Here is a 22863-nt window from a genome sequence, read left to right as displayed (position 1 = left end):
TAATGTTATAAAGGAATACGAATTAAATCATTGCAACGAAGGTACGAGAACATGACGAATATCGTAGGCGTCGATAGAGTTACACAATGCTTGTGCTACAGTAACAGAAAAATGTATATCTTAGCTAAAAACAAGTTCCGTTTACAGAAACAGTAGCCTCGGTACCAAGGCTTTCATTTTACAGAAACAGTTCAATGTATAGTACAATTAAGCACTGTCCACATCGTATGCAATCGTGGGATATTGTGAATGCATAGGATTCTTGAGGGTATTAAGTAATTATTTTTTCTCTTATAGCTTGTAAGACGAAGGTATTAACACTGTTACTTAAGACTCAGGGTTTAAACCACTTGTACTAACACTGCATGGAATCAGCATTCACCAAATGCATTTAACTTAGTTTGGATTAATCTTGCCCTTACTAATAGAGTCTGCCCTACAGATACTTTCAGTTCTCACCACCGCTAATCCCTCAGAATATTATGATGAATTTCTTACATCCACCCCAATTATATAGCAATGGCTGTGTTGTAAAGTATACTCTGTCTGCCCTATTTCTCATACCACAGTCTTCCTTTTCAAACTAACCACCACATAGAAATGTACATTATAGATTTCAAATCATCAGAGAGTCCCTGTTGTGTTTTCACAGTATGAAAATACTGAGGCCATGTTACGGTTGCAATTCTGATCATCTGATACTGTGATATATTATATATATATATATCTTTCTTCTTCTCCTCTATAGTGAAACGCTGAAATATCACTGTCTATTTTATATATATTGATAGTCTAGACTCTAATTCCACAACTTTACTACATAACTGCTTCAGCAGATTATTTGAGAATTTAAAAGCTGATAGCTCCTGTCTGATATTGATCTCTTTAAACTTCTGGTGCAGCTGTCTGTATTGCACACATATATAGTCTGTGTCTAGTCTGAAAGGACTGCATGAGAATCAGTGTGGTTTGTTTTACATGGCCATCGATACGCTCAGCAATTAGTCAATTAGTCTGCCACTCTGGAGGCCCATTGCCATCCAACAAGCATTCAAGCCTTAAAACACACATTCTCTTCCTCCGACACACGCAAATGCTGACACGCACACACATACACACAGCATGACATAGCCCCTGGAAGATTCAAGCACATTCTCATGCTGATCAATACTGCTTTTAAGCTTGCGAGTTTGTCCACTCGCCACAATATTATCTAAGATATTATGTGACCTGAAAAGACCAAGAATAAAATCACTGAACAATCTTCACTACACTATATCCCCATCAAGGAAATATAATATCCATGTTATACCCCATAATTATGTAAGGAACATTCTTGGAGAAAAAACGAAACAAAAAAGAGTTTCAGCGACACTTGGTAAGATAGAAAATAGTCGCCGTGACCTTGACTCACCATCGAAAGACAAGACATCAGAAAGCATTCTGTCATTGTGATGGTCCGGTATTGAAGACGTTGTCCTTAACTGTAATAGAAAGACAGAATTTATTGAAAACAGCAAATGAATTGGAAGAATAGAATTAAAGTTCTCAACGGGCCCACAAATTATGGCCCGGCCCGACCCTACCCTAACTGGGTGGGCCCGAGGCTCGGCCCTACCCTAAAAATTGCCATAATGTTAAGCCCGAAGCCCGACAAAAGCCCGACAGAAAAAAAAGAGAGAGAAAAAAAAGCAGCACTAAATGGCAGCGCAGCGGCGCCGTGTTTCAGTGTGAAAGTGAGAACGGAGATCAACGGATTTATCGAAATAAAGGATGTATGTAACTCACGTTAGAATAGGCTATTAATGTTCCATAACTTCCATTTCCAATCATTCTAATTTCTGATGGATTCCATACAGTGGTGGTGGTGACTGGTGAGTAAACACGAATAGCAGCTGCAGCTCCCTCCCTTAGTTTCCTCTGAAGTGAAGTTGCTTTACGTGTAGCTAAGTTATATATCACTGGATCGTTTTTTGACGTTGATTAATAATTAGGTTTTATTCATCGCAGCCAGCTGGGTTAACGAGACTCGGTGCAACATGACGAAAACCTGACGCTTCTTCAGCTGTGATAATCCGATTGATTTTATAAAATATTTAAGCATATGGCAACTTGGCAAGTTAACTGGTGGTTAGTAGCTTGTTTGGTGCGCAAACCAGAGGGAAACCAGCGGTAGCAAGCAAGTCTCTCACCGTCCACTGTTCTCTACTGCCTGCGCGCGGGGCAGGCTGCAATGCTGCTCTGGCCTCGTACACACATGCTGGACTGACATGATCTGTTCTGTCTGTTTCATGGCCGCCTCATTCTCAATGCTTTTCCAATGGAAGTCACATGGTTTGACATGTGTGTACGAGGCCTCCGAGTCTGAAATGCCAGTGCGATGCGACCCCGTCTCCAGTCCTCCTCCTGTCACAAGTGAATCCCCTAGCGCAGCCCTCTTCATAATAAATACATACACGTATACACAATCACATTACACAAATAACAGAATTGCTATTTTTGTTATAATAACACTTAAACAAAAAAAACAAAAAAAGAATAAAATTGCAGAAAATCACAGAGCCCGAGGCTCGGCCCGGCCCGACTAATTAGCATATTTTTTGGGCCCGGCCCGGCCCTAAAACGTCGGGTCGGGTCGGGCTTGGTCGGGCCTGGTCGGGTTCGGGCAGAGTTTGAGAACTTTAAATAGAATTAGAATCAGCTAAAACTTAGCCTGGCTCCGGCCCTGAATCCCTACCATTAAAAAAAGATGTCCTGACGATTCAGGTCTGGTGACTCTGCCTACGGCGGCCTGTCAGTCTCTGATCGCAGCAGCTGATTGGCCATCAGCCCCGTCACCAGCGTCAAACAACAAACATGGCTGCCGGCACTGCGATGACTCGTGAGTCGTGGCCGTATCAATCTGGCTATTAAATCGACCTATGATAAATAGTTTATTTACAGAAACCACAGGTTTTAAAAACATCATCATCCGACATATTTTACCGCTTTTGTTTTCATGCTAGTAGGCGTAGTAGCGCTCGTTGACTGTGTTTGTTTGGTTAGCAAGCCTAAGCTAGCCTGACACTCAAGCTGCCGCAGGTTGTTGTTTTGGGCTGTCACTGTCCTGGGGGCCTCACTCCACCAGGATAAGGAACTGTGTAACCTTGTCGATGGTGAAAATAAAACTGTTACGAATCCAACCAGAACAATGTCATCTGCTTTCCTACTATTCTGATTGGTTGGTGTGAACCAATCGCCGAAGACTGCCGCACATTCCAGAAACTGCTGTCGTGGGGAGGGCTTTCAGTCTGAATAACGAAGTGAAACGAAATGAAAACGAGTGTCAGGCTGTCCATCCATGAGAACATCATCAAAAGTATGAAGAATTTAATTCAAGCTTGAATTTGTTAATTTCACGCTTATAATGTCAAACGTGTGTTGTCACCTCATCACGTAAAAATTACTGTAAGAGTGTACGTGTTGAGGAATTCTGTATCAGTCAGTGCCTTTTAGTCATTTCACATCACATAGGATAGAAGTTTGCTACATGAACTCGTGGAAGAAGTACATTAACAGTACAGTAGTTCTCTAACAAAAGCAGAGCTAAATCATATACAGTACGATAGGGACAAACTGTTTGTGTCGCAAGTCCAACCTCTACGCAGAACAATAAACACCAGTCCTATGCCAGGGCATACAGATATATATGTGAATACCTGTATTCACAGGGTCTTTTAGCCCCACCTACAGTCCCCCCATTTCTGTCCCCCTCTTTCCATCCCTAATAACAGGATGTCAGTTGCCTCTGTCAGGGTTGCTGACCTCCAAGGCAAAGAGAACACCAGCTTGCAGCTTGAAGCAATTCCTGCATGCCTGCTTTTTCCCCCTCATCAGTCACTGGAGACGAGAGCGTATGAGAGAAAGAAGGGCGTCTGTATTTTGGTCTGAGGGTTGGGTCTGGATTAGCGCTAATTATCAGTGAGCCAGTGGACCCTAAAGGAAAGGAGAGGATTACTCAAAAGTGGAACAAGATGAGCCACACTGCCCCAGCATCTTCCAGCCGATAGGAACCAGGGGCAGGTCATCTGGACCAAATGGCAAGACCATGTCCGAGTTAATCTGACCAAATCCTGTCTAATAATACAACTATTCTTAGATTAGGGTCCCAGACTCCCAGGGATACAAATCTGAGAGATAGAAAATATCATCAAATCAAATTAAAAATGTGTGTCCTTGAGAATCTGATCATCCACAACTTAGCCATCAGGGTTATCGTCGCTATTATTTATGGTATATCATTGGTGTGTTGTCAGATAAGCCAGAAAGGCTTTACAACTAGGTGATCAAAAGTGGAACAAGATGAGACACATTCCTCTCTAGCATCTTCCGGCTGATAGGAACCAGAGGACTGAAAAGGAGGTTCTATTACCAGGTCAAGGATATTACTGATTAACAGACTTTTTTCTTTGCTAACAAAGTAATGCCAAAGATTTGAAATGGTGTCTGTGTTTACATAAGAAGTGTTGCATAACACAATAAGCTCTCCTTCCAGGTGTAATGATGAAATATTGACAATAGAATCATTTGGTGGGTTTCCAAGAGCTTCCATAAATAAAGCTACTCAAGTCGAGACTCATGTACACACTACACACCCTGACGGTAAAATCTTTACACCTGACACATTTATACACATCACATTTTACAGCATAGGAATTAGATGGTCTCCTTTGCCTTTTCTTAATGACGAAATCGACTTCAGTTAATCAGAAGAGTTATGAAGGATTGGAGCAGCAGAATGATCTGTTGTTCTTTCTTCCCTTCCCTTCTCTCCATCCTGGGGGCAAGAGGGGTGAGGCAGTCCTGCAGTGCAGCATGCCAGCATCCTAAGCAGCAGCATATATAGGCGCCACGGTTCTAGAACGGTGGGAAATTAAGCTATCTGTGGTGATTCCATTGGGGCATAAGGGTGTGCATGGGGACTACAGAGTGTCAGTGTGTGGAAACATGTAGCCACTAGCAGAGAGAAGAAACTGAATGATGGATTGAAAAGCCATACATGCGCACAGCCTTGCTGCTATCAGATGCGACCTAGACCTAGAATCTAGGTCCTAGATCAGTGTGTGCTTGTCTGAGAGTGTGCGGGTGTGTGCATAGACTTCCACTCCCCCTTTCACACACAGTGAGGGGAAACTAAAGGGAATCATAAAGAAGAGAAGTCTAAAGTTTTGGTGACTGGAAAAACCATTGAAAGAATACTGATATCCTGCCTTGTGTTTTTTTGTGTGTGTGTGTCTTCTCCTCTGTCAACCCCCTGGGAGGTAAAGCTCTGACTAGGGCTCTAAGACCTGGTCTGGCTCTCTGACAAGCTATGTCTCTGTCTGGCTCCAACACTTACTCTGTCTGACAGTCTACTTACTCTGCCGACACTGCACTGCAGAATGAATAGAACAGCAGCCACCAGCGGGAGATGATAGACGTATATGTCGCTCAGAACTTTGATACCTAGGTTTGCCATTTTTCATCAATCCTCTGAGGGCCAGAGTTCATTCTCTCATAAACATCATTTTAAGGAAAGCCATCCCTCCCCCCACCTTCCCTCATCCCCCCTTCTTATCCTCTCCTTACAAATACTGGGCCTATTTAGCTCGTTAATATGCACCCAGAATCTCTGCTATGATTGGCTGTCCACACTTCCTGTAATTATAAGGGAGGAAACAGGGGTGAGGGGTCGCAGCTTGCTAAGTTTAGCCCTGCGGACAAACCCAGACTCGGACCAATATCTACTTGTGTACTTTTGCATTTTGTGTGTGCATGTTTGTGTGCGTGTGTCTTTCCTTGAGCATACAGATCACCCCTTAATGTGCCTCTGTGTGCAAGACCAGCTGGTGTCCTCCTTGTGACAGCGTGTGGAGATGCAGATGTGCCTTCTGGCCCAGGTCTAATTCATGCTTTGTCGTATGGTGGCATCACGTGCCATAAATAACAGATCTTTGAGCTCACAACGCACCACATCCGTGACATGTTGTGAGCTTGCAAATCTGGTGTTTTCTGCACAGAACACCATTGTATGGAAAAAGCATGAATCCAGCTTCAAAGTCCCACTGTATAAAAAGCTGGGAACCGATTCCTCTAAACCTCGCCAATCTTTCCTAATCTTGATTTCATATAATGTGATATGCAGGAACGCTCAATAATCTCTCATGGACGGAAATTGTGGCAAAAAAACATGGCAAATGGTTAGGGAACTAGCGTTACAAAATGCCCTGTTTGTTCGGGTTAATTTGCTTTTTGGGGTTTTTTTAAGTCTGAATTTCAGATAAATAAGGTTCTTTGACAGGAGATATTCTTTAGTTCAATGGTTCTCAACATGGGGTCTGGGGACCTTCAGGAGTCATTGAGGGGGTTCCAGGGGGACCCCAGCTAAATGTCTGAGTAAAATATAATCAAGAATAAAATAAATAATCTAGAGAATTTATTAGAATGGCCATTTTGATCCGTTTCACTGTTATTGCTATAGTCTAGTGCAGAGACAGTAAAGGAATAGGAGTCTACTCTGTGTGGACTAATGCATAGGAAAATCTGAGTCCTTGAAATGACAAAGGTTGAGAATCACTGATGGTGTCTAAATGATGTATAATTCGTTATTGTGAGAGACGATTCAAGAAACATTGCCATTTAGTGTCAACCTCGGATCTTGGTTACCTCAAGGCTACACATACAGCAGGCAGCAGATCCTAGCAGGACCACAGCATCACAGCCGTTTTCATAGAGGCATGGTTGCCTTCATTCTGCTACCATAACAAGACCTCCCAAGCCTGCTGTGGGTACACACACACACACACACACACACACACACGGTCACTCACCCCCCCCCCCCCCCCCCCCCACACACACACACACACACACACACTCTCTCATCCACCAGTGCCAGGGAGCCCAACACACTGAAACACTCCATGCCTCAGTCTGTGGTAGGCCACAGAAACACTCGCTTGCCAGGAGTGCATGCAGGCAGCCCTGCCCGACATCCCATCCTTTGCGTCTCTGATGACGGCCCGTGTTCCTGCCAGGGGCAGAATCGGGGCAAGGACTGGGTGGTAGTTGGATCTCTCTCCCTGTGGTTAACGTTAAGCCCACACACTAAGGCCTGATTCATGCTTCGTCACACGACGGCGTCGCGCGCCAAAAATAGAAGACCTACGAGCTCGCGTCGCGAATGCGACCATGGTTTCGTCCTCGGGTTGAGTACAGAGTGACGTGGAGGGTGCGCTGTGACTGGCCAGTCGCTGTGATTGACAGCCTACACCTAAACCTAACCTTAACCTCAGTAAAACTATACCTAAACCCAACCCTAACCTTAACCTCAGTAAAACTATACCTAAACCTAACCCTAACCTTAACCTCATTAAAACTATACCTAAACCTAACCTCAGTAAACTATACCTATACCGAGGACGAAACCATGCTAGAGTCGCGGTTGCAACGCGCCGTGAGCTTGTAGGTCTGCTATTTCCGGCAGCCATAACTCAACCCTTCCTTCAATTGGCCTTAGTTGGCATACAGGACCACACTGGTCTCTTCGTAGAGAATTCGCCGCAGAGCAACATGAAGTAAATGTGGCAGGGCTCGCGTGGCTGCCACTGGTCTGTCTCTGAGCTGCTGATATAAACGTTATAGCAACTGTATGGAGCTCAGAGATGTTAAAGAGATCAGCTGTGGTCTGCTGGAGCTCTGATCCACTGCAGAACACAGAGAGGCTTTTGTGTGTCACTCTGTTAAAGAACAGCTCAGCAGCAGTCAAAATGTTGCCATTGACCCCATGCCACAATATGTATTGGCAACAATGGGGTTGTGTATGCTCACTACCCAACAACAGTCACAGAAATACAACACAAAGACAATGTTAATGTTTCTCTCTTACACACGCGCACACACGCGCACACACACACACACACACACACACACACACACACACACACACACACACACACACACACACACACACACACAATAGGCTATTTAATGCAGTAATACAGTAGTTGAGCACTCCCGTTTCTGAATACTAGTGGGACATGAGATCTGGATCTAGATAAGAGGGCATTATTAAACCATAACTTCCACACATGCTGTTTTTGAGTATTGAGTATTTGAGAATACATAAAATGATCCAAAATAGCCCACTTATCAAAGGTTTAGGGACAGGCTATGGTTGATGGAGTCATCGCATAAACTCTATCTCTAGGATTTTACACTTCAACAAGGTCATACCATGGCTTAATTCTGCCTGAATACATAACAAAAACTTAATAAAACTGACTTGATTGGCATAAGCCTTATCAGCTTAATAAAGTATATTATTCAATCAATCCCTACCCTATACCCTAATAAGTCTTACTTAGCCTACTCGACCCCAGTGTCCAGTCCAATAGAAGAAAATAGCTTCTTCTGACTGAGTTCTGATCCCCATCATTGGTGACATCAAGATGTAGCCTACAGAGTGGTGATAATTGAGCCAATTGCTGATAAGCAGCAGCAGCAGCCTCCTCCAATCTCAGTATATTGGGGGTCCCGCTGCGGATAGAGACCAGCTGCTGCTGCGGGGGCATCAAACTCAGTGCACGCGGTAAAAAACAGTAAACCGTTTTGGAAGGAGGAGTAACACCATCATCACGAGAAACAAACAACCCGTTGCAAAGTGTGTGGTTTTGACAAAGGCAAATTGTGTTAAGCTCGCCACCGCAACAACAGCAATACAAATATTATTGCTGTTGTTGAGGTGGCGAGCGGTTCAAAAACAGCGCACTCCGTGATAAGGAGAGAGAGCGCGCCCGTTTAAAAGGCAAAACAAACCTACCTCTTCCTCCTCAAAACACGTCGACAGGATCCAGTTGGGTCTGTACAGTGTACAGCCTTGAACTTGACGCAAGTCCTCCTCTGTTGTGTTGTGTAGTTGTAGTGTTTGCATGTGTGCCTCTATATCTTACGACAGACTCTCTCCCTAAGCTCTTTCAGACTAGTTCACTATAGTGTCGACTCCACTCCGCTGATTCCAGTGTAGGGCTCCCACCTCTGTCGTCTTGGAGAAGTGCACGTCTGATAATGAACCTTCTTTAATTGAACCGGACCCCCGTGTTGTTGAGGGGCGCTAGCGGCTATAGCCCCTCCTATATACAGGTTTAATGTTTGTTTAATGTCCATGTTTGTTTTGTCTGATAATTACGTCATAATTAAAATATGTAGACATTGGTAGCGATTAGCGATGTTGATAACAGTGCCCCTCACTTCACACAGGTGTGATTTGTTTTAAATCTCCAGGACCCCAACACTGTAAAATCCAATTATTAGGGTACATTCCATTAGTGCAGCAGAGTATTTCCAGCATGCCAACAAGCCCAACATGCATACGTAATAATAACATCAGCACCTTGACTGTTTGCTTTAATTGACATTTGACACATCACCCTTTTTGCAGAAAATATACTTCTGACGTTTAGAAGATTGGACTACATGTTGTCTCAGTAAGACAGCCCTCCCCCTATCCACAAGGAGGAGCAGTGCACTAAAGCATTATGGGAATTGTAGTCCAGAAAGGAAGCGAGCCCAGTGTCTGACATCACGGACACTGCTAAAATCTAAAATATCTAAAAGCACATATTACACACATAAAGACCCCAGGAAAGTGTTCTAAATCTTCTAAACATCATTAACATATATGTTTTTGCAAAAAGGGTGAAGTGTCCCTTCAAAATGGCTGCTCTATTTATACAAGGATTGAATGATTGATTGATTTATTGAGTGATCGGTCAGTTTATTTGACTAAATTCCCAAATGACTGAAGTCTGACTACAACAGGGGTAGTCCACAATTGATTTTTTTTGTATGGTAGGGTGTAGACAGTAGAGCAACAGATTTGCTATTTGTGGTTTATTCTAACACCAGGCAGACACCATTATTTTGATTAATATTAAATTCAAGGCTCAGTACATATGCATGAGGTTTCTTTAGGTTTAACTCTTTTATTTGAATTCAGAAGAAAACAATGTTATTCCCCCATGAAAAAACAAACAAAAAATACATTGCACTGAATGTAAACAGTATCAGTATGTGTATATTATTTTAAACAACACTGAAATTGTACTGACAAGAGAAAGGAATATTGACAGACGAGCTCAGATATTGTATTTATGAATGCTATGTCAGGGTAAAATTATGGAAATTCAGATAATAACCTAAAAGCATCATGAAATACAGCAATCATTAAAAAAGCAAAACATGAATGTGTATATTTTGTCTCTGGATCCATATGTAATTACTTTTTCAAACATGCAAGTTATGTCACATGGGAACCGATTTGAGCCATATATTATAAAATAAACGATGAATGATCAACAGAATATCGCTTCTTGTTCTCCCCATCAGTGTGGCAAACTAACCTAGAATGTGCAAAAATGCCTATCAGAGAGCCAAAAACACCTCCAGCGCAAATAAATAGCCCAGGATAAATAGAAACCTACCAACAGACCCCTGCAGACAGACAGTGCAGAGAGAGGGGATATACCTTCATACATATGCTTCCAATACCGGTATATTCATTGATAATTACTGTACTTTAATGATGTGGTTCGCAAACATTGTCATTTCAAGGACCCCTATAACTGAGTGTACAACAGGGTCCATTTGGTTCCTTTTGTACACTCTAAAAATTACAGACTCATAAGGGTCCGTTTAGAACCCCTTCAAGGAACGCTGAGGATCCCCGGATGCCACTTGGAGACCCACTGATGTAACCAACACTCCGGTGAGGCGGTGACATTAAGGCTGAAAAGGTCAATTCAAACTATACCAAGATGACTAAAATAATATAGAGCTTACAGCAGACCCCAAAACCCAATGTCTCAATAGACAGTCCAGGGAGATCCATGCCTCTGCTTTTTATATTCTCTCTCTCCCCCCCGTTCTCTGGTCATTCATTTTACCACCAGTGTAGGATATGCTTTATCCCTGCTGCTGGTCAAACTGAATGAACTACACACATTTCCTTTTGGGAAATGAAGATTGTCAGATATGTTTGATAATTATGTTTGATGATATCACAATTTAAGTATTTAATACAAAAATGCAGGTCAACCACATTAGCCCTGGCAGATTTGACAATATTTGTCACAAAATGTCAAGATTTTTCCAAATCTTTAAGAAGAAAAAACAAAAAGGTAGGCTATAATATAGAAATAAAAAAATAGCACAAATGACATGGTACAAGTTTGTTAATTGGCTATTCTTTGTACAGGGCTAAGTGTACTAATAGTTTCCTTTATGATAAAATGACATAAACTGACAAAAATATAAACTGATGGACAGATTGTTGTTTTGCAGCCCTATAGGACAATCTTTAGTGCTGAGGGCAGTTTAGATTTTGACAGTGTTGGCATGTTTCTTGCACAGAGGCTTGTCCTTCTTAGAGAAGAATGCTTGGCCTTCCAGACTGGTGCTGCACACCTACAGTATGGGGAGACAAACATGCTTTAGTACACATACGTATATTGCACAGGTATTTTGGGGCATGGTCAAATCCACCATTTTCCTGGAGGTGCAAACAACACAGGTATCGTGATTGTGAGACCGACAAGCATCATCTTATGAAAAATACCGGAAATTCAAATAATTGTTTTTCAAGCCCCCAAGAAACGAAAAGGACCCAATTACAACACAGTCAAATGATGTCAATTCCCTTACCCTATTTGCACTTATATAAATGCACTGTAGACAAAAGAACAGATGCAAGAGTAATATTAATCAGACAATATTATTTTTAAATGAACTTTTCTGCATGGAAGAGAGGGCAGGCCAGCAGGGGAGTGACATGTAGCAAATTGTCTGGCTGGGAATCGAACCTGGGACTCGCTATCAGACATTTCATCCCATATGGTACATCCTACCCACTTGTCCCCAATCAGACAGCATTTTCATAATTATGTTCTGTTGTCACTACCACCAAAACTGGCTTCATGGTTTGTACTTACCGCACATACAAAGCAGGTGTCATGCCAGGTAAATCCCAGAGCTTCCAAGAACTTATCTCCTGCCTCGATGGGGAAATCACAGCCATGGCAACTGGTACCAAACAGCATGTAGTAGTCTGCAGAGAAGATGTTCTTTAGCATTCACTGTGGCTTTTCTTTAAAAAAGTGAAATCCTCAGTGTCAGTTTTTACATTTCTAACTCTTGAGTGTACAGTAAAACAACCCCTGTACAGTGCAGTAATGTAAAGTACAAAATACAAATACATGTATCTCAGTGCAAGGTCTCTTGGTCTCGTACCTCTTTCACAGTATGGCTGTCCATCTTCCATATGAAATGTATTACTTCTGATTGGTTGCTGGCAGGAGGCACATACAAAACAGTACACGTGCCAGGTCTGTTTCAGTGCGTTCATCACCTCCTGCATAAATAATAGAAATACAGTGAAATCATAACATATTAAATCTTAATGAAAACTCCATATGTGGCTGAAATAAACGGTAATAAACAGTTAAACAGAAATGTGTGGTTTTCATGATAAGTCACGTGCACACTTTTTGTTATTTGTGCCAACCAAGTCTATTTTTTTAAAATAATATTCCATGTAGCCTACTGATTCACTATCATCTCTTACAAAGATGCACATTCACATTCACATTCAGTTCTAAACATTAAATATAAAGCATGTGAAAAATATTTGCTATTGTGCACAAGACATTTGGCACTGATCGGTCCAGTGGTTCATGAGATTACCCCCGGGCAGGCAGACAGACACGCACACACACACACACACACACACACAGACACTCTTCTAGACTGGATGGCCGCCCCCATAGGAGCCATGCCGCATGGTAATAATACTTGCGAGTGTAGTGGTGGTCTTCACTCACCCCTAGGATCTTCTGCTGACAGCGGCTGCAGCTGGGAGCTAGGAACTCCTCATAGCAGTGTGCACAGTACACCTGCCCCCTCTCCTCCACAAAGCCACATTCTACCAGGGAAGCATGGCAGTGGGCACAGTTGAACTCCTCTGGGTGCCACGACATGCCCATCGCCACCAGGAACGGGCCCCTACAAAGAACAAGCAGGGGGACAGAGAGAGGTTTAATCATTTTATTTGTTATGAATAAAATGTAATTTTAACCAATCTGTAATGGTATAGTGCGTTAATACAATATAATTAGCACCTCTGTGGCAGTGGTTGGACGTGGTCTTTCTACTTTTCTATTGAGCAATGTAGACTACAGTAAGTAGTACTGCCTGAAGCTCGTACGCATTATTTCCCATGACCAAGCAGGTTCTTATTGGCACAGTGGCATATTTTGGTCTCTCATACAGTGTTAGAATCTCAGGTAGGACATGCACATGAAAGTTGTGGATTGCAGCTTTAATTTATATTTTATTTACTGGCCTATACAATGTTAAATGTGAAGAAAAAAATATATATATTAGCTCAGTATACTATGCACTTTCACTATCACCTTTCAAATCTCTCAAATAACTTGATATTGTTGTGATAAATGAACACTGATGCCTAATTTATCTTGCGTCCCATGCTGATAACAGCTTGTCGGTATACGTCAGGCTTGATGCTGTTGTTTACCTGATGATATTGTTGCATTTGCTACACATCGGGGTCCGCGTGCCAGCAGGAATGTGCTCAGCCATCTTCACCAGTGAGTCCAGGTCCTGTGGGTGTGGCTGTGGGATTGGACGGTCTGGGCCTTTGGGGACAGTGTTGGTAATGTTGCCGAATGAAGGAGTCAGCCCTCCCTTAGAAAAACCTAAAATATGAAGATGATAGTGTTGGTCAGTTTATTTACTGTACTGTAACAGCTGAGTTACTTAGCTCAGCGTTTGAGCTATATCTGACACACATACAAGTGTATCACATCCTTTTATGATGATAATGATGTTGCATATTATTATTATTATAATTTCTGCATTTTGCAGATACTCTTATCCAGAGCGACAAGTGCAAGAAGGCATGAACTCTAGTCAACAAACAATTGACAAACAAAAAAAACGAAAACTATTTAGTGCTATGGTAAATGGTGCATTTATATAGCGCCTTTATCCAAGGCGCTTTACATAGATTGTGCATTACATTCACCCATTCACACACATTTGCACACCGATGCCGGAGGAAACCATGCAAGGCACCAACCTGCACATCGGGAGCAATTAGACTAGAGTCTTGCTCAAGGACACTTTGACACTAACTCTGGGGGAGCCCGAGTTTGAACTGGGAACCCTGCGGTTCCCATCCGGTCACTCTACCCCTGAGCCCGTTGCTATAAAGTAACTAGGATACCAGGTAAACATCAAACGTATGATGTTAACATAAGGTATGTGAACAGTAATCAACATGTATCTGAAAAGTATAACTATCTATCAACATTTTTGATATTCATGTTTGCATACTGTCTTGGCATTCCACTACAAAAACAGGTGTGCACAGTATACAGGTGTCAATATTCCTCTCTCTATCATCCAAGCATGGAACAGCTGGGCACGTCATCTACACCGCAGTGGCCAAACAATGGATCAATGTTTCACAGGAGGGGAAAAGACTTTCCCAGAGACAGAAAAGACACCTGGAAAAATAATCCCTCTCCTCTCCTCTCCTCATAAAAAGAGAAAAAATACTTCCAACAGCGAGGTCAAAATGTTAGCATCCATCGGGGGGACAGTTGGGGGTGGGGGGCAAAGGGAAGAAGGACAGAGACAGTATTGAGACAGAGACCACCATCCTCAAGGACTAGAGGGTCAACAGACAAGTCTCCCCCCTCCCCTATTTCCTCATAACCAAGAGCAAACATAACCAGGCACTGACAGGGAGGTGAGAAGAGAAGGAGTGACAGAGGGGCAGCAACGAGAACAACGGGTTACAGAGAAAACCTGGCCTCATAATATAGAGCAGTGATTCAGACACAACTTTAAAGTGATGAAATGGGCCATTCTGCATAATACTTTTATGTTTAGCCTACTATATTTTAATGCCAATACTTCTATACTTCTATATTTCTACATTGTGGTATTGCTAATTAAAAAATCTGAGTACTTCTTCCTAGGGTTACAAGCTAACAAGGCGTGGTGATGCGACACATTTTTAGCTTGTAAATTGGCTATGGCACTATTTTTGTGCACCGTGATGTGACAAACTATATAATAGGGCTTACTGATTCGTTGAAATGTACATTGTACAATGTATTCTAAAATGTATTTTAGAATACATTTTAAAAACCCGCTTCTCAACTACTCGATTCATCTGAAAAGTAATCGATAGAAAAATCGTTAAAGAAATAATGGATAGAAATAATGGATAGCCTTCTTCTACCAACACTAGATAGAAGCGACGTGGAGACAGGAGGAATGGCCATGCTGTGCAAGACGTGTGACTGTGACAGGCTGCAGGCACAGACTGGAGATCTGTATCCACATTCTAATTGAGTCTGATCAAAACTCTGCTTCCAGTCAACCCCTCTCCGCCTCCCTGGTCTGGTAACACCGGTCATTTTAGCTCACAGCTCAGTCAGTCAGTGGCTGCATAGCCACAGTATCGAGCAGGAGGACAGGATGGGATGGGACGGGACGGGACAGGGCAAGAGGCATGTCGTTGTTGCAGAAACTCTTGTATGTCCAAAACCGTTATGTGTTGTTCCATGAATAGACATAAAAAACGAAAGTATCAAAAACAGCAAGCTCATGCATTGTATTGTGTCACGTTGTGAGCTTGGACGGACGGAGTGCAAAACATACTCTCCCCACATGCCTTCGGCCTGGTGGAGACAACAATGTTTTCTAATGTTCCCGCAGAATATGGAATCTGGGGTTCAAGTGGCTAACCAAATCAACCCTGGCATCCCTATTTTGGGCAAATGTTAAAATAATTGTCAAAGAAAAGGAAAAAAAGAAAAAAAACGTTTCAAAATGTGTATTTGAGGAGAGAATTCTGTCTGTCTTTGTCTTGTAGTTATATAAAAAACTGCCAATAAATACTACAACTCAGATGCTCCGGTCATACACTTTCTGTATACATACGATGATACAGTACAGGGTGTTTTTTCCGACCAATCTATCACGTTCATACCTCCTAACAGAGGCCAAATATTATTAATGCACGCAAATACTTCCTGGCAAGATTTGGCTCACTTCCACACGGTCAGCATGAGCAATGTGGTTGTTTACTTGAGCTCAAATGAGTGTTAATCTGATACATAAAGCATCTCACAGAGGCCTGACTATGGTCCTGCTACTTGCACCCTATGGCTCCTTTCAGTGGTCATTACTTAAAAGCCTCCAGGGAGGTAGGTTGGGCAGGCAGGGGACCTCACTAGCCCCACACCCAAACCACTGCAGAGAGAACATACTGTATCTTTTCATGTATGCACAGTATCAGTGGTGGAAAGTATGTTTTGTCTCGTTTACTCAAGTACTATACTTACTGTACTGTTACTTTTACTACTAGTATTTTCGTTTTTTTTACAGCATTTTATACTTCTATACTCCACCGCATCTCAGAGGCAAATATTATAGTATATACTCCACTCCACACTCCACTTATTTTGAGCCCTGGTCTGGGCAGCTCAGTCAGTAGAGCTCTCGCCATGACCACAAGGTCATGGGTTCAATGCTGGGCGCCACCAACTCAGTAGTGTCTTCTAGTGTGTAGCGTGGCTTGGGTTTGGGAAGTCGTCCAGTAAGTACTTAGTAAAGTACTGTGCTGATGGTAGGTATGGCCATCAGGAGTCCATCTCCCAGGGGTCTAGCACATTGTAACAGGGATAGACTGCCACGTTCTCAGCTGATACAGACAATAAGCCTCTCTGGCCTACTTACAAACGTACTTACTTTATACTCCACCACATATCAGAGGCAAATATTGTACTCCACTCCACATCTATGCATTCTGTATAATTTGAACGATTTTGAAAACTTCAAAAAATTTGAAATGGGACATCCTGCATAATGAAATAAAAGAGGGCTTTTACTTGTAACAGTATTTCTACACTGTGCAATTTCTACTTTTACTCAAGCAAATAATCAGAGTACTTCTTCCACCACCTCACAGTATGAGTGCATACTACTGTCTTACTAATGGTAATGACCCCTGCTTGATGCCACTTAAATATTTACTCTGAGCGGCCTCTGATCTCATGGCCTGGATAGCCCTGCTTAAAGAGCGGCCTCCTGTAAAATAAGATCAAAATAAACTGAACTATACATTTCACCATTCATTTAACTAAGCGATAGTGGAGCTGAAAGCCCATAAGTTGTGCTCATTAGCCGAACAGCGCTCATTTTATAGAGCTCGTAATCTTAAACGACTCTCCTTATCAAACATCTTATCTGCTGTAAAAGTAATGACTGAGAAATGAAGGTTTACAATAGCATAACACTGCCCTCTGGAGACCAAAAGAAGCAACTACAGATTGACAAGCTCCAGCAGTAAAGCCTGTCAAGTCAACATCTGCAGTCTCCATACCGAGTTTAACCAAGCCTGAAGTAGCTTGATTCGGTATCTGATCAGACAAGCCAATTCAACTTCACATTCTGTATTAGATTTAAAACACATCCCAGATATTGTCCTTCTAGTGAATGGAGAGACTTTCATTTTTTAGATTATAGTTAGTTCATTACTTAAATATTTTCTGTAATGTAAATCCTACATACTTTGTTGTTTAGCAAAAAGCAAACATGGGCAATGTACATAATGCGTTTTGCGAGTTTTTACAATAAAATAATTAGAAAAATACAGAAATATTATATATAAAATAAATATTCACCTACAATGGCATGCGCGGAAATAGGATTGCCAGAGTAAAAGAAGACAAAATGTGAATGTGAAATTACACCCTTAAAGAAGCATGGCATTGCTAATCATCAAAACTCACACCTCAGGAGAAACAACAAGCTTTACACTATTACTGTGATGCACAATCATACAATCAAACGTGTAGCTGTAGTATAATGAACGCTACACTAACAAAGAAAGAAAGAACCATGAGTGTTGTTGAACGTTACTTTTGAGCCAGGGTGAGGTGTGTGGGTGTGTTGACTGTACAGTAGTACCTGCTGGACCTGCGGCCTGCCAGGGTTTGCTCTGTGCTGCCGAAGGGCTCTTGAACATGGATGGAGGCACAGCGTTGCCATTCCTTGGGGCCACTGCAGCTGATTTGGAAAATGTCTTTGCTGGAGACGAGACATGGGTGCCGGGAGTGGGGTCTTCAACCACTTCGCTAGGGAATACAGTGGATAGAGTCACTCTGAATGAATCTCTCACTACACACAAGCACACTGCAAAACTGTGGTCCTTGAAAGGAGTGTAAAAAAGGAGATTTAACAACAAACAAACACATGCATGTGTGTACATGCATACGCGCACTCACGCATGCACGCACGCACGTACGCACGCACACGCACACATTTTCTTCCCATGGCAAAAACAGTAGTAGTAGTAATAGTACTGTAGCTACCAGACCACACAGCAAAATAAGGAGTGTGAATTCAACCCTTAAAGTGTAGGGGGGAGGGTTTAACTGTGTGAGATAGTGTGTGTGTGTGTGTGTGTGTGTGTGTGTGTGTGTGTGTGTGTGTGTGTGTGTGTGTGTGTGTGTGTGTGTGTGTGTGTGTGTGTGTTTGTTCAGGACTCTACACTGCATTTGCAGCTTATGTTAACTGACGCCGTTCACAGTTCACACTGTGTTTGCTGTTGCAACAGCCACCATGGTTACATGCTGAGATGTCACAGCTGTTTGCCCGCCATATCAACACCAAACCATCACGAAGAAGACACCCACCACTGTCCAACTGCAGACACCTTCTCCCCATGGCCCTGAATCGACGGTTCTCACCGTGATGTCCGACTCCGAGGACACCCCAGGGGTCCTTGAGGGTGTTCCAGGGGGTCCCCAGCTAAATTGACTGATAGTTAGGAACCAAAATGGACCCTTTTGGGTGTGTAGTGTAGCTCTGAGAGTGTACAGATGTGTACACTCACCATATGGCTCCTCACTGTTCGTATCTCCCACAGATAAAAGATCCTATCAAATGGAGGTCTGAGGCTTTATGCATATCAAACCGGGGGTTCTTGAAATTAAAAAGGTTGAGGATCACTGCCCTAAAACAAATCTGCTTCGGGGGGAAAGGGGGGTTGTTTGAGATAGAATATGGTTTGTCGTGATTGGGCAGACTGCAAGTCGTCCCACCACAGATACTAGACATTACAATCAATGAGCAGGAAGCCCCAGTGACACACTGGAGCAATCGAGACAGTTATGGGCTGCATTGATTTAATTAAAAACCGTGTGTGATGAAAACCATGGGCAGATTGACCCAATAAGGTCTTACAGCACTGTCTGGTGTCCAGATGGCTCATCAATAAGAGACACACAGAAGCAATTAGAGCTGCCACTGTCACTTTCTCTGAGCCTCGAGCTAGGTTACCCTCCTAATTCCCTCATCAAATTGAAACGCTGGGAGAGAGAGAGTGCACAACAGTGGGTCAGGAGTGGGCTAAAATGTTTGGGAACCACTGTGAATACAAGCAACATTCAAGTACGTTCACAGAAAGGTTATTTTAATTCCTTGTGTTATTATGAGAGTGCAACAATGCACACCTTTTAAACTCACTGCCTGTCTGGACTGGGGGCAATGGCAGCCTGTGTGTTAAACCAGTGGTTTTAAACATAGGGTTTGGGGCCCAGGGGTCTTCCAAGGGTGAGTTATATAACATCGAAATCAGTTAATTCGCTATTCCCTAAATACATCAGCTATTTGAAAAAAGCCTATCTACATGTTCGCAATGCGTCGTAGATTTGCTATTTTTGAAAGATCTTGAAAAGAATGTGATGACCACCGCCACACCCAGACATTCATTTTGACTAAACCGGGAAGACGCTTGAAAGAATTGCGCTTTTGTATGTTTTCATATATCCAATGCCATGTTGTGATTTGAGATATAAGTTGTATGAACCTGTTTTCAAGCACCAGTGAGGGACTGGAGGTGCACAACTCACTTGTTTTTAAACTTGAGATATAAGTTGAACATTAGATTTTTGTTCAATGAAAGCATTCAGATGCTTCAGAAAACTATTATAACAACCTATTAAATTCTGATTTAGGGATTAACGATGAAATAAGGTCACTTTCACTCTACCACAGTGACTTACAAGGTTGTGCTACATGTGGTTACTTTCATTACTTTGAGATTTTACGTACAGTACATGCTCTGTATTTTCCATAAAGTTTGAGTGTATATGACTATATTTGCTTGGCTTGTGTACATAAGAGATTACATAATATTTCATAATTGAATGATACACCTGGGTTACCACAGACAAGCTGATCTCATCTTAACCTGCAGCTTAATTCCAAAGCAAACATCCAGGAGTTCCTTCAGTAAACAAGTGTAACCTCTTCCATAATCTGGAGAGAAAGTTCTCATGCTTCATGCTTCAAAACATAATTATAAAGGTTTGGTGTTTGATGCTACTGAGAGAGTACTGTCTAAAGCCCTATAAACACACCAGAGGGTCGCCATGCAACTCCTTACAACATGCAACTCCTTGCGACTACTTGCAAACATTATTCCCAATGGCATGTTGCAAGGAGTTGCATTGGTGTGGTTTGTTTTGTTGCAAGGAGTTGCTTGCAATAAGTTATATATATATATTTATTTTTTGTTTTGATTTGTTTTTTTGTCATTCAAATTAAGTCTTGCCTTTAACAAAAAACATTGCATGGATGCACCTGGGAGTATCCTCACCGCCTTGATAATACTGCCCTCTACTGTCTGAAAAGATATTATGGTTGAAGATATTGTATTACTACCGGTATATCATTTAAAAAGAGACTTTAAAGGCCAAGTTAGAATGTATACACCATGGTGTTATGAACTGGTTCCTTTCTGCCATAGACTCTGCTTTTCACCATAGTTTGTTTCCCAGGAAAGCAAGAAAGCAAGGAGGAAATGGAAAATAAAGAACAGTTGAAGTAAAGAGAAAGGTTTTATTGAAACAAAAAATAATAATCGAAAATCAAACAAGGCTACTATGTTAGTGTACAAAAGAGAAAAATTTATAAAATACTGAAGTACACATAGTAAAAGTATGTAGAAGATAGGCATAAAGCAGTGAAGTCAAAGTGTTTTTTAATTCTGACAGTGTAAATATTGTCTCTCAGAGTCAAATAGTAGTGCTGTACAATATAGTGTACATCTACACTAGTCCATTATAATAACAGTGATTTTCTATTTTAACTTGCTCCATTTAACACCGGTATATTTCATGAACATTTTGACACATAGGCTACTTGCGTGTAGCAGTAGTAGTCTGTGAGCAAGTCAAAGTCAAAAATATCAAATGTTACATTAGAAAATACTTCCATGGTTCGTATTCCCTAATCCCTAATTCGAGTCATTCTTGTCATCCAGGTGTTGCTAAATAGAAAAGGATTGTACATTAGGCTGTGTGTACTGATAGTTTTTAGTTTAGAAGAAATTCCACTTAAATTCTTCTCATTATCCAATTAGAATGATGTATTTGCTCTAGGTGGTATGTTATTATGCTGCGCCATATAGTGTAAGCACCGCCAAAGACATGCTACAGTATGACAATGTTGCTACACAAAGGGAGAAAGTTATATTAGTGGGCCAAGCATAAATAAATAAAACAAAACAAAACAGAACAGAACGCTGATGAACAAAAACACTATAGTCTACTTGACATTGAGCACACATGCTGAAACACCATGATGCCAATCCCTCAGCTTGTTGTACTGCTGTCCTATAAGCTCCGGGTCCAACTTGTTCCCCCTGATCCAGCCCACAAGACAGCAGGAAAGCAGGAAATGAGAAAAAAGGAGAAGGACGAACATGGAGGATGGAAGGAAGGAATGAGGACCCAGAAGAAGACAGAAATAGTTGATAGAAAAAGGATTAGACTTACAGAAACACAGGAAACAGCCAATGTAACAAAATATAATGTGCCCACCTCTCCTTAAGTGCCTATTGCCCAATTAATGCTTTGCCGTACGGTAGTGTTGCGTGGTCGAACATCAGCAGATATACACGTCTGTGGGCTTGTACTGTAGATCTGCTATGATACTATGAAGAAAGTATATATCAGGCTTAACCCATTAAAACTGGGAAAGCATCTGTGCCATTCATTTTAACCACTTGAACCATTATTTGATACTTATACTTGTGCTATTAGAAAAAGGCAGATATACAAGCTCATTGCGCATCACTTTGTGCCACACGACGAGCTTGTAGTGCAAATCTTTTAATATACCTTAATGGTTAAGACAGAATCTTAAGGTACCTCTGACTTATGAATAGTGCATTCAGCTACATCTCACGGACGGGAGTCTATTTTTGGCAGGCTCTTATTACCCTCAGTAGTCAGTACCACTTAATTACCCTCAATTTCACTGAGTGACATGCTGATTGGTCAGGAAACGTGGCTTGTTTCTTCTGCAGATTGAAGCCCGGTTTATATTCCGTTGTACGATCGAATACACATTACGCATAACGTTGCCGTCAGGCAGAAACCTTATACTGTATATCCATATTTCAACTGCTTTAGTTGCTTTTTCATACATCAAGATGTAAAAGAATGCTACGCAACACATCCCAGTTATGAGCGTGTAGATCGGATAGTTTAGCTATTTTTGAAAGAATTGGAAAGTTAAAGTGGTTCATTCTGTTTTTGATTGATTGATTGATTGAACAGTTTGTAGAATAAAGGAAAGCACAGTTCAATACAAGGTCAATACAAGAGGATTAAAAGACCCCAAAAAGCAACTGTTGGTTATTATAATATTTAACAATGAAAGGTATTAACAAGAGCTTTTGACTAA

At 41.8% G+C, this 22863-nt stretch overlaps 2 protein-coding genes across 7 annotated transcripts in view; both read right to left on the bottom strand.

Moving 5' to 3' along the window:
* The window catches only part of LOC310879350 (bone morphogenetic protein receptor type-1B-like), an 85896-nt gene extending 76926 nt beyond the window's left edge, over window positions 1–8970 (bottom strand). For both annotated transcript variants that reach the window (XR_014570999.1, XM_083793964.1), the window contains exons 1-2: window positions 8837–8970; window positions 1415–1484 (exon numbers count right to left, since the gene is read on the bottom strand). The gene's annotated coding sequence lies outside the window, so the exon portion shown is untranslated. The remainder of the gene's footprint in view (window positions 1–1414; window positions 1485–8836) is intronic.
* Window positions 8971–9978: 1008 nt separating this feature from the next.
* The window catches only part of pdlim5b (PDZ and LIM domain 5b), a 75273-nt gene continuing 62388 nt past the window's right edge, over window positions 9979–22863 (bottom strand). For all 5 annotated transcript variants that reach the window (XM_083793959.1, XM_083793955.1, XM_083793957.1 and 2 more), the window contains 6 exons: window positions 18076–18242; window positions 13604–13784; window positions 12891–13071; window positions 12301–12421; window positions 12003–12118; window positions 9979–11478 (listed from right to left, as the gene is read on the bottom strand). In XM_083793959.1, coding sequence (XP_083650085.1) covers window positions 11389–11478; window positions 12003–12118; window positions 12301–12421; window positions 12891–13071; window positions 13604–13784; window positions 18076–18242 — 856 coding nt within the window. In that variant the 3' untranslated portion in view covers window positions 9979–11388. The remainder of the gene's footprint in view (window positions 11479–12002; window positions 12119–12300; window positions 12422–12890; window positions 13072–13603; window positions 13785–18075; window positions 18243–22863) is intronic.

Source organism: Protomyctophum parallelum, assembly GCF_964188405.1.
Source record: "Protomyctophum parallelum genome assembly, chromosome: 21".
Classification (NCBI taxonomy): domain Eukaryota; kingdom Metazoa; phylum Chordata; class Actinopteri; order Myctophiformes; family Myctophidae; genus Protomyctophum; species Protomyctophum parallelum.
Note: the sequence above shows the minus strand (reverse complement) of the source record. Positions and strands in the feature narration are given on the sequence as shown.